Consider the following 14994-nt stretch of genomic DNA (forward strand, 5'->3'; position numbering starts at 1 on the left):
TGAAGTGAAGGGATGGAGATAATGGAGAAAAGAGAGGTGAGGGTTACCTTGATTATTTTTCTATGGTTTTAAATATGTCTTGTTTTAAGTGACTGTGATGAGGAGTTGCAGTGATCTCTTTAAAGATACATCCTGTTCCTTGAGCATGGGCCAGGCCTCCCCTTTCAGACACAAGAGTTTTCAGTCCATATGTGGGTACGGCTTCATTTTAGCGAATGCCACTTCCATGCTCCCTGATGAATGGTGGATTCCAGGCCGGGGCGTGTAAATTATTTATGGCGTGGAAATTTGGAATAATGAGCTGTCATTCCTCAGTGGGGTAAATGAATTGCAGTGCTCATCAGGCAGGAGACAGCCCATTTCTTACTCTCAGCTATGACCCGACTCTCCGCTGTGCGTTTCTCCTGGAGATTTGTCTCCTGTGCTTTCAGCTTTCTCTCTTCCTGCTACCTCCTCTCCCATAGTAAATGGCTCTAAATCTACATGTGCTGCCTTCCCACAGCACTTGGCACTGGTGCTTCTGTCCATGGCTTCTTCCTCTTCAGCGTCTTTATAGAATCCCAGACTGGTTTGTGTTGGAAGGGAGCTTAAAGCTCATCGAGTTCCAACCCCCTGCCATGGGCAGGGACACCTTCCACTAGAGCAGCTTGCTCCAAGCCCTGTCTAACCTGGCCTTGAATACTGCCAGGGATCAGGACTTCTTCACCCCTTCCACCCTCTTCTGCATTTCAGTCTCACTGTAGCTCACATTGGTCCTTATCTTTTGATCATATTTGCTGTGAATATTCTGTTGGTGTAGCTCTTTCGCCTGTATAAGGAGTTTTTCTTGCCACTGGGGTGTCATGAGATGCATGCTAATCCTTCTGGCTTGAAAGAATCCTGTTTGCATCAGTAAAGGCAGATTCCTGATACTGGAGGGTTAATGTTCCCTTGTGAGGCAGTGTTGAGCACACTGTAGATCAGCAGTTGTCCCTGCCGGCAGGAGAATTAGGTATTGACAGTTTAATAATAAGATCTCATTGCTATTGACTTGCTTTCAGTGCTGTGTTCCTGCTGTGCACTTTGCTGTGGTGCTTATCTGGGTTTTGAAGAGGGTTTACAGAGCGATAAAGGCACAGCTTATTAAATACTAAACCCCACGCTCTGGCAACACTGAGGCTCTGCCTTTGAATTTCCTGCCTTTTGTTAGTGTAAGTAGAAAAGCCAAATGAATCATTGGTGTAAACTTAGTGACTTCAGTTAATTCACAGGAAGTGAATTTGACTCAATTCAGATACCTGTGGGGCAGACCCCTGTCAGGGAGGGGGGACACTGCACAGAAATAAAGAGGAATCCATCCCCCTTTCTTTAGCATCTTTCGCTTTCAAGGAAGAGCAATCCTTTTTGGAGAAGGAATGGTCTTTTATTTGTCTTGGCTTTGGCTCTTTGCTATGGTAACATAAAACCTAACACTGAAATGTGGTCATTCTTATTTTAATTCACTGCATAGTTGGTAATGTGGTACTCCTCTTATTTTTGAGGGTACATTTTAAAGATAGCTCAGATCTAGAAGCAGAGTGACCTTGTGTTTCTGGGGGTTGTATTGGCTTATTGTGTGATCTCAGGCAGCTTGTGTTACATTTCTGATCCTATGGGATATAGCAATTCATATGGATCTTAAAATTTAGGTCATGTATTGTGTAATGTTGCATACTTTGAGCACCGCTTTAATGGGAGCGAGGTGAATGAGAGGCCGTGAAGAGTGGAAGAGGGGAAGAAAAGCTCTGTTTAATATCAGATGCTGCAGAGAGAAAAAGAGCCTGTTATTCATAGTGTCCCAGTATGTTTATAGGACATTTATGTTTAGGTGAGTGGATGGACTGGGGGGAAGCAGGGGTCAGTCCTGAGGGCTGTGGCTGGTGCAAGCCAGCGTGGTGTGCTTTGGAGATGCTCATCTGGAAATAGGCACTAAGAATCAGTTTCTTCTTTCCTCCTGGTATGTGGAAACCATTTCTTTGTAACAGATGAATTACATGGCTGCATAGTCACATTCGTGGGCATATAATATCCCTCAGGATCTTATTTATGTGGGCTGTTCATTCTAACAAGTATAATGGCTGTTCACCTCAAGCATGTGATAGTGAGTGAGAGGCCATGAAGAGTGGAAGAGAGGAATGTTACAGACTTCTGCCATGTAGGGTAACAGTGCCATACATTGTGTGGAAGGTGCTGCTTGCTGCTGGCGTAACCCTGACCTGTTTCCTTGCAGAAATGTGTGTACTGTCGGAAACGGATGAAGAAAGTGTCTGGTGCCTGCATCCAGTGCTCCTACGAGCACTGCTCCACCTCCTTCCACGTCACCTGTGCGCACGCAGCCGGCGTGCCCATGGAGCCGGATGACTGGCCCTACGTTGTGTCCATCACCTGCTTCAAACACAAAGCAGCTAACCAGAACGTATGTCTGTTGGGTTGAGGTTTGGTTTTTTGGGGGTTGGTGGGTTGGTTGTAGAGCAGTTTCTCTGCGCCCATATTTTTGCTGCAGCTTTTATGATTGCAAATGACAAATGATTCCCTTTTCTCTATCCCACAGATCCCATTTCGAAGGGAGGTGACTCTCGGACAGACTGTGATCACAAAGAACCGGAATGGACTCTACTACAGATGCAAAGTGATTGGCATGACCACACAGACTTTCTATGAAGTAAACTTTGACGATGGGTCATACAGTGACAACGTTTACCCAGAAAGCATTATTGTAAGCAGCTCTCTGTGGAGACTCTTCTAAATGAGTACAAAGTGCAGTGTGTGCATTTCTCTTCTCTGTGCTTTGGGGTGGAACAATGAAGTAAAACTTAAAAAAAACCCCTAAAATTAAAAAGTAAAGTTGCTGCTTGCATAGAAAACCTCATACTGCTCTTCATTACTTCATTACTGTTCTTGTTGTTTATGACATTCTCATTTCATGTTTTTTTGTTCCATCACAAAGATGTGATTTTGCTATATGCAGATGACTTAACAGAAAGCAATGTTTGTTTTAAGTTGCATTTTCTTTGTTTTGTGGTTGAATAAGCTCTTATTTTTCAACTGACAAGCGTGATTCATGGGGGAAGCAGATTGTTTGTAAGCCTTGTGGTTCAAAACAGGGAATTCACTTAATAGAAGGAATGTCTAGAAGGGGCTGACTTGTCAACTCATACATTCTTTTCCTGATTGTGCTTTTGATTCACCGTGTGAAACAGAGCAGGTTACCCTGCTTGGTTTTGTGGGTATAGAACCATAGGATGGTTTGGGTTGGAAAGGACCTTAACACTACAGGGGGTTAGAACTAGACGAGATTATGTAGTAACTTACATGAGCTTTGCCTAGTTCTTGAGCCTTGTTGGCTGATCTCTCTCACCCTGTGTCTTTAGAGCAGAGACTGCGTCCAGTTGGGACCCCCTCCAGAGGGTGAGTTGGTTCAACTGCAGTGGACAGATGGAATCGTCTATAAGGCCAAGTTTATTGCAGCCCAGATCAGCCAGATTTACCAGGTGAGTATGGAAGAGAACACGCGTGCTGCATTCCCAGAGAGGCATTTGCACGCTTGTGTGAAGCTTGATGGTGGCCAGCACTGTCTGGTTTCTTGTACTGCCTGCCTATATCCACCAGTCACCTCTCACCCTAGATGCTGGTTACATATACTTTGAGACAAAGACTGAGATTTTTAGTTGTGTTTAGATGGTGTCTAGCAGTAGGGCTTCTGGGAATGATAATAATGACAGCAGCAAGAACATTAATATTAAGACTATAACCCAGGACTTGCATACTGCATGGTACAATGGGACCAAAAGCCATGGCACACAGTAGCAGCTCCAACTTCTGGTGACAGTAACACTGAGATGTCGTCTTTTCTCCTCCTCCTCTTCTTGTCCTCGTCATTTGTTAAATCCTTTTTAAATGGTACCAAGGCATTGAAAATTATAGATTTGGAAAGTAGACTTTGTGCACATCCTTTTGAAAAAGATGTGTTGAAATTTGTAAATTATTGTTATCTTAAGAGGGTTTTTTGTCCAGTGCCTCTGGACAAAAGGCAAAGGAAATCCCATATCTTTTATTTGTTTGAAATGGGTTCTGGTTTCTGTCCTTTTTACACAGTGTTTAATATCTGTGTGCAAAGAGCATAATAATCCATGTTGACAGTTAATGGTCTTTGGTGTGTACAATGGATGTCAACTGCTTGAGAGAAGATGTGATCTAAGGTGACCCTGGTTATGAATAAGTACAATATATGGGTCCATGAAGATCTATTGTTATGCATGCTTTCCAATTTAATCACAGCACAGGAAATTGTCATTGATTTCTTGAAGGTACAATAATTTGAAATAGGCTATTCCACAGATAGTGCCAGATGACAGAAAAATATGCATGAGTCGTCTGTGTTTTTCAAATCACACGGTTAGCTTTAAGTAAAGCTCTTATCCATGGGGAAAATAGCCTGAGTAGCTTTCCACATTAGTTCCCTGTGTAGATACTTTTTCAATACATCTCTCTTGGCTGTTCTGGAATAGGATTATATTTAAAACCACAGAAACAGTCTTACTCTGAAGTAAGTTGTAAATTGCTCTGATGTGTGCTCGTAACAGGGGTCTGACCCATACCAGTAATTTAGAACTTAAACAAGGTCCAGGCACTCTGTGATAGTTGAAGGTGGCACTGCCTTCAGTAGCAAATCCTGCCTTTCTACTAGGAGTCGAGCTGGTGTAGAGGAAATGGCAGACAGGAGTCTGCCTCAGCTCCCTTCTCACTCTGCTCTGGTAAAACCAGAGCGTGAATGGGACCAGTGACATCTGAAGCTGGCTCAGCAGAGCTCACCTTTCAAAGCCTGTTCTCCCACCTGCATGGTTTCTCCAGCCGCTGTTTGCTTCACACTGAGCTTGCACAACTGAGGAGCTGCAAGACCTGGGCAGGACAGGAGTTGTTCAGAGCACGGATGCTTTCTTCTTTATGAACCGGTCTGTTCTGAACCTGACATCCCATATTAAACTGTGGTGTTTGTCCTCCTGCATTAGCCAGAAGAGTGTAGTCCTTCTTGAGCAAAGGAAATCATAATCTCTTAAAAACTTTTAATAGTTTTAACATTTTTATGTGCACGATTTCATGAATAAACATCGCTGGAAGATCAGATGCATAATTCATGAGATAATCAGTGCTTAGCAAAAAGGTTTGATGTGAGGAGTTACCACTGTTTTTTTGTACCTGGCTTTCTATTTCTTGTTAAAATACAAGTGGATTTTAGTAGCTGGAGTTGTTTCCTTGTGACGTGTGAAAATGCTTTGTTTGAGATGAAAGAAATTCTTATCACCATATTGGCCTGGATACAGAGCTCCCTTTTATTGTCAGTGAAAAGATACTTTTTTCAGGCTTTGAATCAAAAATCAGTAGAAATCTGCAGTGCTCTGACTGGGAGTGGGGAGCAGAGGTGTAGTAAAGGCATTTTGGGACCAACAGGAGCACTGAATGAAACCACTTGTGCTGGATAAGACAGGGGTGCCTAGCAGCACTGAAACCCACACTTTTGGGGTTCAGCATCCTTAACACAGCTTAGGGATGCTCATTCTACAGCAATCCTAGAGACATGCAGTGCCAAGAACCAGGGAATCATCCATGGGAGCTGGCCCCTGATGCTTCCTTGGTATTCCCATGAAGGGGCTATCATCGATCATCTGGGAATGGACTGTTTGAGTACAGTAAACGTGGATGCCAAGTTCTTACTTCATCCTCTGCCTACTCTACAGGTTGAGTTTGAAGATGGCTCCCAACTAATGGTAAAGCGTGGTGATATCTACACCTTGGAGGAAGAGCTTCCCAAGAGAGTGAAGTCTCGCCTGGTGGGTATCAGAGTAAAAGGAACAGTAAAGTGGCTGTGACTTGCAGTCCTCGGTCACGTTTTCTGAGCATATTGTTTAGACATTAGGTGAAAGCAGCCTTCAGTTGCCGTGGCTGTAAAACCACTTGTCATTCACCAAATAGAGTAGAAGAAAGCTTTGGATATGCTTGAGAAGCATTTAAATGATTTTCCCTTTCGCATGTTCAGGGCCAAGTTTTGTTTTCTCTGGTTAAAAGATTATGCTCGGATCACTTTACTCCATATGAATTTAGTTTTATGGACTGCCATTCTGGCTGAATACTGCCTTTCATTAGAAGTGAGGTGAATGGGTCTATAGCTAACTGGTTTCTGGAGAACCGGTTAGCAGCATGGCACCAAACCCCCATTTCTCACCAAGCAGGAGATTCAGAACGTAGCTCTTACCTATAAAGCTCTTAATCTCAAAGATTAGGCTGTCTTTAACCGCATAAAGTGGAATTACAGAGCCTAGAAAATAGGGAGTTATTTCATAGCTTTCTTGGTTTCAGTCTTGCTGGGTGTTTTCAAACCTGGTGCTTTAACCTTTAAAGCCATCTCATCTAAACAAATGATGAAATTGGGTTTTATGCAAATGGAAAATAGACAGTTTTCTTCTTCATTCTGAATGTCCATCATGTCAGCTGCTGCAGGACAGGAATGGATTCACAGAGTTAGCCTGTGGTAGGGATCTGGGCTTCTGTCTTTTACAAGATGACAAGAGGATGGCCCAGCCTTCCCTTAGGAGTGTATGAATTGCTGTGCCAAGTTAAACCAGTGATTCACTTTGAATCCTTGGCCACTAGCAGAAGTGTGAGATGTACATAGTAAAAATGGCCTGGTGAGAGTCAGTCGTGTGGAAGAACTGGTGACAATTTGGAGGCACCTTTGGATGCTCATTCATAAACTCTTCAAGGGTTTTACCCCAAAGTACTTGTCACATGTTTTCTGTAATGTAGCTTGGGATGGCTTCTTCATCTAGTTTGAGGTTGCTTATCTCAGTAGGACCTCATGGCAGACATCTGAGAGGTGAGGTTAATAATTTACTTTGTTATTCTTGAAAGACTCCTGGTGGCCAAGAAGCACCTAAAATTAATTCCTAAGATGTGCACAATGTTCCATTTTATTTCAGCTTGTCTAATAATAAAGACAACAGATTGGAGCCCTGAAACACAGGATTTGGAAAGAAACATAATCTCTGCAGTGGAGACATCAGGTTTTATAACAGTTCAGAGAAAGGAAGGCAAGCTGGAAAGTGAATAGGAAGTTTCAAGCTTGATTGAAAGCTAAGGCTTTTCTCATGTACTTTCTGCTGCCGGGAGTGTTAAGCTATGCTCTGTGGACGTGATACTCACAGTGTTTTAATGTAGTACAGCAGAACAAAGGAACAAAGCAATAGGAGATAATAATTTCTACCAAGAAATGCATCTTATTTGAGAGTGGAAGAGCAGGATGAGCAGGAGCAGTTATTTGTACAGTGATCCCCAAATGTTCTCTTTGGGCCTTTTGGTTTTCAAAGGCATTAGGGAAGCCCCAGTTTCTTCTGTGCATTCTCCTAGGAGTGAATAACCTGAAGAGGCAGAGGAGGATAAGAGTAAACAGAGAATTGGCAAGGCAGGAGCTGAAGTGAAAGATGCTGTGAAACAAAAAGAAGGCAACTTGAAGGTTTCTCTTTCCAGTTTGGTTTCAGAAGCCCAGAATTTGTAATTTCAGCTGGTTTGCATGTTTTGGAGGTCGCTTGTTCTACAGAAATACTCTGAAGCAAACCAGTCGCTTGCTGCCCCTGTTGTCTTGGGACACAGGCGTGCTCCAGTGCTTGCACCACCTCTCTCCCTGTTTTCCTGCTGTGCCTCTAACCATTGTACTTTCGTGTTTCCTGCAGTCCCTCAGCACTGGGGCCCCTCAGGAAGATGTGTTTTCGGGAGATGAAGTGAGAGCAGCCAAGCGTCCCCGGCTGGGGAATTCACGGAATCCAGACGAATATGGACAAAACCCAGATTACTTGGCCTTTATGGAGAGCCTCTTGCAGACACAGTATCAGCCTGGAACTCAGAGCAACATGTTTTAACAAGGTTTAATAAAAGTTATTCAATTAACCCTTTTCAAGTCTGTGGATAAATAACCAGGAAACTGTGGAATCGAAGACCAAGCTTGTGCAATAGCCTGCTGTGAATCTCTTTTGTCTACTCTTGGTTTGGACTGCAAAGAAACCCTGGTCTGGCTGCACACTACCTCTACTTTGCCAGATGATGCTGACCAATGGAGTAGGGAGCTTGAGAAACCTTCAGACAGCATTTGGAGACTTTGGGAGAGCTTTGTCCTAAGGGGCCTTTGGGACTCCTTTTTCCGAGGCTTTGAAAGGGTTAACATTTAACAGAGTGACTTTTTACACTATGTCAAACTCTTTTGTCTTTCAAGGTGCTATTACACTGACTACTGAAGCAGCCTTTGGAATCGTGTTTCCTGTACATAGACGTCACCTTTGTGAAGTTTTCTATGAATGAGCATTATTAAAAAAAAAAGAAAGAAAAAAATCAAAACCAGGAAAACGAAAAGTTTCCAAAAAAAAAAGAGAAAGAAATACAAAAACATTTTTCTAGATTATGGCTTTAAAACAGAAACAAAATCCTCTCCTCTCCCCCCATCTGAAATGTGACAAATAGAGTGGGGAGAGAGAGGGCAAGAGCAGATGTCCTGGGAAGTCCTGGGTTCTTTTTCTTTTTGTAAAGAAACACTATCTTCTTTGTAAGCTGGGGAAGATGGGCAAGGAAATGTTTCATCACTGGGGTGTTTCTTACCATTAGTTCTCTTAAAGACCTGTGATAGATGTGCGTGTTTCTACCCTGTCACCGGGAAGGGACTTGGGGAAGAAATGGCCAAGTTCTGGTCGTTCTTGTCATCTTCCTGCCCCATCTTTGCCATCACAGTTGCTTTCTAGTTTAAAATCAGCATGGCTTTCAGTTCCAGTATGCCACTCCATTTTGGCAAGTGTTCTGTTGCTGCTGCTTGTGTTAGTTCCTTTACGAGCCATCCCCCTTCCCCAGCAGCAGGTTAGAGCAGCAAGGGCTTGCTCTAGCTCTCTGGTAGGCATGTCTCCCATAGGAACCTTTTTCTTTTCTTTGTCTCCTAATTTTTATTTTTATTTTTATTTTTTAATTATTATTATTATTATTATTTTTGAGTTGTGCTCCTCACAGTGTGAGAATCATTCCATGACAGAAGCCTGGGAGGTGTTTGTATGGTTTTTCTTTTATTCTATTAAAGAAGAAATTCCCCAAATGTCTTTGATTGGTGTGACCTCCTTTCCTGAACTAAAGACTGAGCCTTTGAATGACTCCTGGGGAAGAGGAATGCAAACCCTGCATTCGATTGGACTCAGTTCACTGAGAATTGAGCGAGCATTAAAGGCAAAACCAGATCCTAAAGTATTGAGTGGGCAGCTCCCACTTGAACACTTGAAAATCACCTCCGGTCAAAGAGCTGTTATGGAGCAGTGCTCTGTAAAAGAGCCTGAGCCAAAACCCTGCTGAAGTCACTGGAAAGTCTTCCACTCTCTTTGGTGGACCTCTGTCAGTTCAGAGGGAAAGAAAAAGGAAGCCCTAGCACAGAGTTGGGAAGGGGACGTGGCATAGCAGAGCTAGCCAGAATGCTGCACATCTTTTCCACTTAATTCCCTGCAGTTACTGGACAGAAAGAGAGAATGTTATTACCATGTTTTGATTTTATTTTAAGCCTCTTCACATGGTGGTCATCTCTCGGTGGAGAGGGTTTTAAACAGTGCTAGAGCTGGATCTTAAAGGGAATAAGTGGGAAGGATTTGTGGGCTGGCAGATGGTAGATTAGCATCTTAAGAGACTCGATGGGTATTAAACTGTCCTAGTGAAGGAGTGGAGATAGAATCAAGCCATTTCTTTACATCTTCTTTTGGTTTTTGCTCTCCCTTGAGAAGAGACTTGGAGTTCCTTTGGTTTCTTCCTGCCTCTGCTACGGGTTCTTTCCTGTGGGGGGGTTTGCGAGCCGTTTGAAACGGGTTCTTTTTGAGTACCTGACTTTTGGATGTTTGCAATAGCTGTGTCCAGGAATAAAACCAAACTGAGACCAATGAACGGTTCCAAAATGGGCAAGGTTCTGCCAAGCCTCGGGTGTTGCTCCTGCAGAGCTGGCTCCTGCCCGTGACGACGTGATGCAATGGAGAACTTTGCTTGTATAAAGGAATCAGAATGTCACTAGGCCACAAGAGAAATAGTTAAAACAATGGAAAGAGAGTTTGAACAGCAGAGGATTTGGTTTTGGTGGTGGGGAGGGGAAGGGTGGGCTGGGACGAGTGGTTGGGAGCAATGGGGAATCGCCTCTGCATGTTGAAGTCCTGACTGAAATAGCACCATTGCTGTATTCATATGTAGTACCTTTTAAAAATAACTATTTATATTGTAAAAAACCCGAGTGTGTTTCCTCACCCCATATTCAGATTCTGTTGAAACGTGACCCTGGAACTGTAGAAAGCCCTTCCTTGGTGCAAGGGTGCTCCCTTTTTGTTGATTTTTCAATCCTTCTCTTTGCTTTAGGAATGACTTGTGCAGATTCTCTATAATGACCGTATTGATGGCCTCTGTGCATCAGACTATTGAAAAGGAAAGAGGAAATGCACATTCCTCCCCTTCCTCCAGTGAAATATATTTGTAAGTGTCTGATTATGTGCTATAAAAATAATGATTTTTTTTTTCCCCCCTTCCCCTAGATAAAGGATGTGATGTATTTTTTGCATATTTTTTCCCTCTGCCTCTAGGTTCATAATGAATTAAAGGCTGTTGAGCACTTCAGAATGACACTTTCTGGGGGGTTGAAGTCTCTTCATTTCTAAGTTTAAAGTCTTGTGTACTGCAGGAGAAGGTGGCTCCCAGATCTGATGGGTAAAGCTGGCAGCTAAAACTGAACTGAGAGGAGCTGAGCCTGATGAAGAAGAGCGTGGTCTTTTCCTTCCTCTCTGTTAACCATGCAGGAGGTTTGTCCTTGCATCCTTCCCAAAATGAAGAACTGAGCTTGCAGTCCATTTTTGTCCAAGGTCCAGGACTTGCTCCATGGTTGCTCAGTAGTGGTTCTAAACCCCTTTGTCTTTTCAATCACCACTTCGCTTGTTCCCTTCTTAAAGTTAGCATCTTCCTGAAGCTTCATTTAAACCTTTGTTTCCCATCCTGAGCCCTCATACTTTCCTACAAATTCCTCTCCAATTATTGCAGGATGAGGCTAATGCTGGAGATCATGGGAAAGAAATCTCCAACTTCCACTCTTTTGCAGCTTAATAGTTGGTTTTGAGGTAATCTGAGGAGTCGCCCTAGAGGGAAGAAGCTCCTGATACAAAGTCTGTTGGAATTCACACGCACACAAAGCTTACCTTTGAATTTCAGATCTGCTGTATTGCTCTGAAATTGTATTAGTTCTTACTAAAGATGTCTTAAGAAGCAGTACATGAAGTAACTGCCTGGATCAGTGATCAAAAGGCAAGGATCAAACCTTTCCGTCGCTCCAGCGCAGCCTTGCAGGGTGGAATAGACATTTCCACACAAACCTCGCTAAGTCACAGTGAGTTTTTGTTATTTCCTGAGGTTTCTACAGTAAAATAGAGATGATGTAGGGTTATAGGAAATCATGCTGTGCCCAGGGAGTCTTCAGGGAGACCGTGTGAATGGCTCCTGTTAGTGAAGTGCTTTGCTTCCTACGCTTTCCTCTTAAGCTTCGTTCGGGGCTGGATGGAAGAGAGCAGATGAGCACAACTCATTACCCTCTTCGTCTAACCTCTGCATCTCTTTGTATCCCTGGAGAAAGTGTATGTCTGTGTGTATCTGTTAAACCTAAGCACCTGAGCCGCATCTCTTCCTGAAGCATGTTTCAGTTCCCTCCTTTGGCTCTTCCACGTTCTCCATTTGAGCCAGCTCCATCCTCTCGAGGTCCTAAGATGTGTCCACCTCCAGCCGTGGGCAGCATGTTCATATAGTGGTACCTGCTGTGCAGCTCCATCCTGCCTGGTGCTCGCCTCTGGAGAGGGTTTTGCTTAGGACTTGGCCACTAATGGACCTGGGTTGCCAAGGTAGGGCTGAGACACGTGTACGTGATGCTTTGTCTTGCGCTGCAGTTTCCTGTTGCTGCTTTGCAGAAGTCCGGCTCGTTGGGCTGGTGAACAGCAGGGTGCCTTCACACAAGCAGATGTTTTGAAACCTGGCTCGCAGGAGCTGATAACACTCCCTGAGTCAGTGTCACCAGCTGTCACAGGCACAATGAAGTCATCTTGTGATAATTGCTGGCAGCAATGTGAAGATGGGGATCAACTGCTTGCTCGTTCCTCCGCTGAGGCCAGCGGGGACCTGGAGGGTGGAACAGTGGATGGAGATTCATTAACTCCTTCTCTGGTCCGAGAAAGATCTTGGTGAGAAGAAATGGAGGAGGGAATTCCCTGCTTTTTCTGTGTAAAGACCAGGATTATTTAGAAAACTGGAAATTGTGGTTGTGTTTCGGGTGAGGCTGTTCAGTGGTGGGGCTGAATGGAGAGCCCCAGCATCCAGGAAGCTTGTTTAATGTCTGCTTCTTGTTTCAATGGGACCAGAAGATACCACAGTTCTTTTTGCAGATGCATTTCTGCAAGTCTCTGGCATTCAGATCCCTCGGAGGACGTTCACACATGGGGTTTTGTGGCTTTCCCACTCACTGTTGCTCCTTCTGGCTTCCAGTTTCTCTGCTTGTCCATGGGAGAACATCCCAGGCTTTCAGTCCCTCCCTCTTTGGTGTGCTTGCTCCTTTCCTTTTTGCTTTACTGCTGTGGCTGCTCAGGTTAGGGAGAGAGCAGCTGATGGAAAACCCTTGTCATGTGCTTTGGCCAGTTTGGCAGAACTTTGATTTCTTGAGGTTATTCTGTGGGTTTTTTCTCTGTTCCTCTTCCCTTGCTGTTCATATTAGTTCTTCACCAGTAGTTCTCCTTCAGCTTGAACAAGTTACACCAGTTTAATAAATTACTCATGAAACAGGTACACTTCCCGTTGTTTTGGTTGGGGTGGTTTACTCAGAGTTTTAGCTTAAGGTAGTCAGGAGCTATTTAAAACAAACTTTGGGTTGAATCTGGACATGCTATTTTACTTTAATAGCAATTTCTGTTGAACGAGTGGGATTTCTCACAAGGACGTATCTTCTGTGTGGTGGGCATCACTCAGCCGAGGGCTCAGAGGTAGGTGGTAGTAGATCAGCACATTGCTTATATCCATTCTCTGGCTTCAGTTTCTTCACAGCATAAGGTGAAGCCTTCCCTGCGGTAGGTTCCTTTGCTAGTGCTGCAGTAGGCAGGTCTGTGTTACTTTTCTTGTTTGGGGTTCTTTTCCCTGCTCTACCTATAGCTAAAGGTGGTCTAATAAACTTTTTGCACCCTTTTTGTAGTAAGAGGGCCTTGGGTACCCTGCTCTACTGGAAGTAAATGAGGTAGACCACGGCAGGGGGTTGGAACTGGAGGAGCTTTAAGGTCCCTCCCAACCCAAACCAGTCTGGGATTCTATGCTACTTAAATGATTGCAAAGTCCTGTCCTGCAAATAGACCAAGCTGGAAAGAGTGCAGGTTTGTAGAAGAGCTTTTTCCAGGCATGCGATTGTACTTGGATGGATGAAAGTGAGGAGCAATGCTGCGTGGAACCTGCCAAGTGCCTGTGCTGCCCCTCACCAGGTAGGTGTGATAACAGCTACGTGCAGCTATTTCCACACTCTCACATCGTCTCATGCACTGGTGCTGCATCCCGGGGTGCTTGTGGGATGTGTGGATGGAGCCGTGTGATGAGCACCTCCTGTGGCCTGAAATCACCTCCTGTTGTTTCCTGTGGCATTAGTTTCATATTTCTTGGGTTAGAAGGACAGTTCATCCCTTTATCTCATTACAGGTTAATGAGGAGACCCTACAGATGAGTTTAACCCCGGGATATTTAAATGATGTCTGCTTCAGAGTACCTGGTACAGGTGGTAACTGCCAGTGTTCTTCACAGCAGAAGGCGAAGCCTTTCCTGCTCCTTCAGTTTGCCAACAGGAATAAAGATGGAATAAATCACTTGAGACTCCAGCTGAAAACACTGGGTTCGTGTAGGTTCCTAATGTCCAGCCCCACATTCAGGTCATCTCTTGCTTCTCATCCCATGGAAACTCTACTGGCACGCACACACACACACACAAAAGCAAATTGACTTTGGCAAAATACTGTGATTCAAATGAACTGGAGATGTTGAGGTAGAATTATTTGGCAGCTTTGATAGCAGAAAAAGATAACTGCTTGCTTGACTTGCACACCAATAGGAAATTACAGGGAATTATTTATTCTGCATGAGAGGAGCAAAAGAATTAATTTCTTTTGTTTCCAAGAGGGGAAATGTAAAGGTCGCTGTGCAGATACTGTTTGGAATTACACAGCGACCACAGCCACTTTTCCTGTGGGATAAATAAGAATTTGGCTGTGTTTCAGCACAGTTGACTTTGGCTTACCTCTATACCTTCGCTTTGCCATCTCAGATGCCAGCTGCTGATATCCCCCAGCAAATGAGCTTGCAGCCAAGCTGCCTCTGAAGCAGGAGTGATTCCCTCCCCTGTGCCCCAGATCATGGTTTAAAAATAAGTCAATGGACAGATCCACTGCTCATCTGCTTCATTTAACGGAGCCGTCTCTCGGAAACACAGCAAATTTCCTTTGATTAGGGCTGAATGGTCACTTACCCGTGATACAGGCCAAGATGCTGCTGCCATTTACAATAGCAGGGATTCATCTGCCTGCCTAAAAAGATCAAATGTGAGTTGATTGTAGGTACAGAAGGGTCACTGGGCAATTTTCTGTGTGGAGGAGCAATGAGATGGGGAGGAAGGGCTGTTGTGCAAGTCTCATTTCTTTTAAGGTTTGGTTCTTTTTGTTATCATAGCTTGGATTCACCAGAGAATATCGAGGTTGAGGAAGTGGTGCATCTGATTAAGCTGGCATTCAGATAGGACATGGAATTAACACTGCAATCCAGGAGCTTTGTGTCCTGGGGTGGGTGATTACTGTGATGGAAGCTCTCCTGTAGGAAAATGGCCCAGGGGTTTCCCAACAACTGTGTGATAATGCTGGGAAGGGACCCTGCCAT

The 14994-nt window shown here is 44.1% G+C and overlaps 1 protein-coding gene and 1 long non-coding RNA gene across 3 annotated transcripts in view; both read left to right on the forward strand.

The window, feature by feature from the left end:
* Positions 1-10688, forward strand: part of KDM4B (lysine demethylase 4B) — a 78173-nt gene extending 67485 nt beyond the window's left edge. For both annotated transcript variants that reach the window (XM_065699604.1, XM_065699605.1), the window contains 5 exons: positions 2249-2434; positions 2570-2734; positions 3390-3509; positions 5754-5846; positions 7743-10688. In XM_065699604.1, coding sequence (XP_065555676.1) covers positions 2249-2434; positions 2570-2734; positions 3390-3509; positions 5754-5846; positions 7743-7928 — 750 coding nt within the window. In that variant the 3' untranslated portion in view covers positions 7929-10688. The remainder of the gene's footprint in view (positions 1-2248; positions 2435-2569; positions 2735-3389; positions 3510-5753; positions 5847-7742) is intronic.
* Positions 10689-13016: 2328 nt separating this feature from the next.
* On the forward strand, positions 13017-13934 carry LOC136024558 (uncharacterized). The gene is made up of 3 exons (XR_010616845.1): positions 13017-13073; positions 13478-13559; positions 13771-13934. It is a non-coding gene; the product is annotated as an uncharacterized LOC136024558 (long non-coding RNA).
* Positions 13935-14994: the final 1060 nt, after the last annotated feature.

Source organism: Lathamus discolor, chromosome 21 (assembly GCF_037157495.1).
Source record: "Lathamus discolor isolate bLatDis1 chromosome 21, bLatDis1.hap1, whole genome shotgun sequence".
In the NCBI taxonomy this organism is placed as follows: domain Eukaryota; kingdom Metazoa; phylum Chordata; class Aves; order Psittaciformes; family Psittacidae; genus Lathamus; species Lathamus discolor.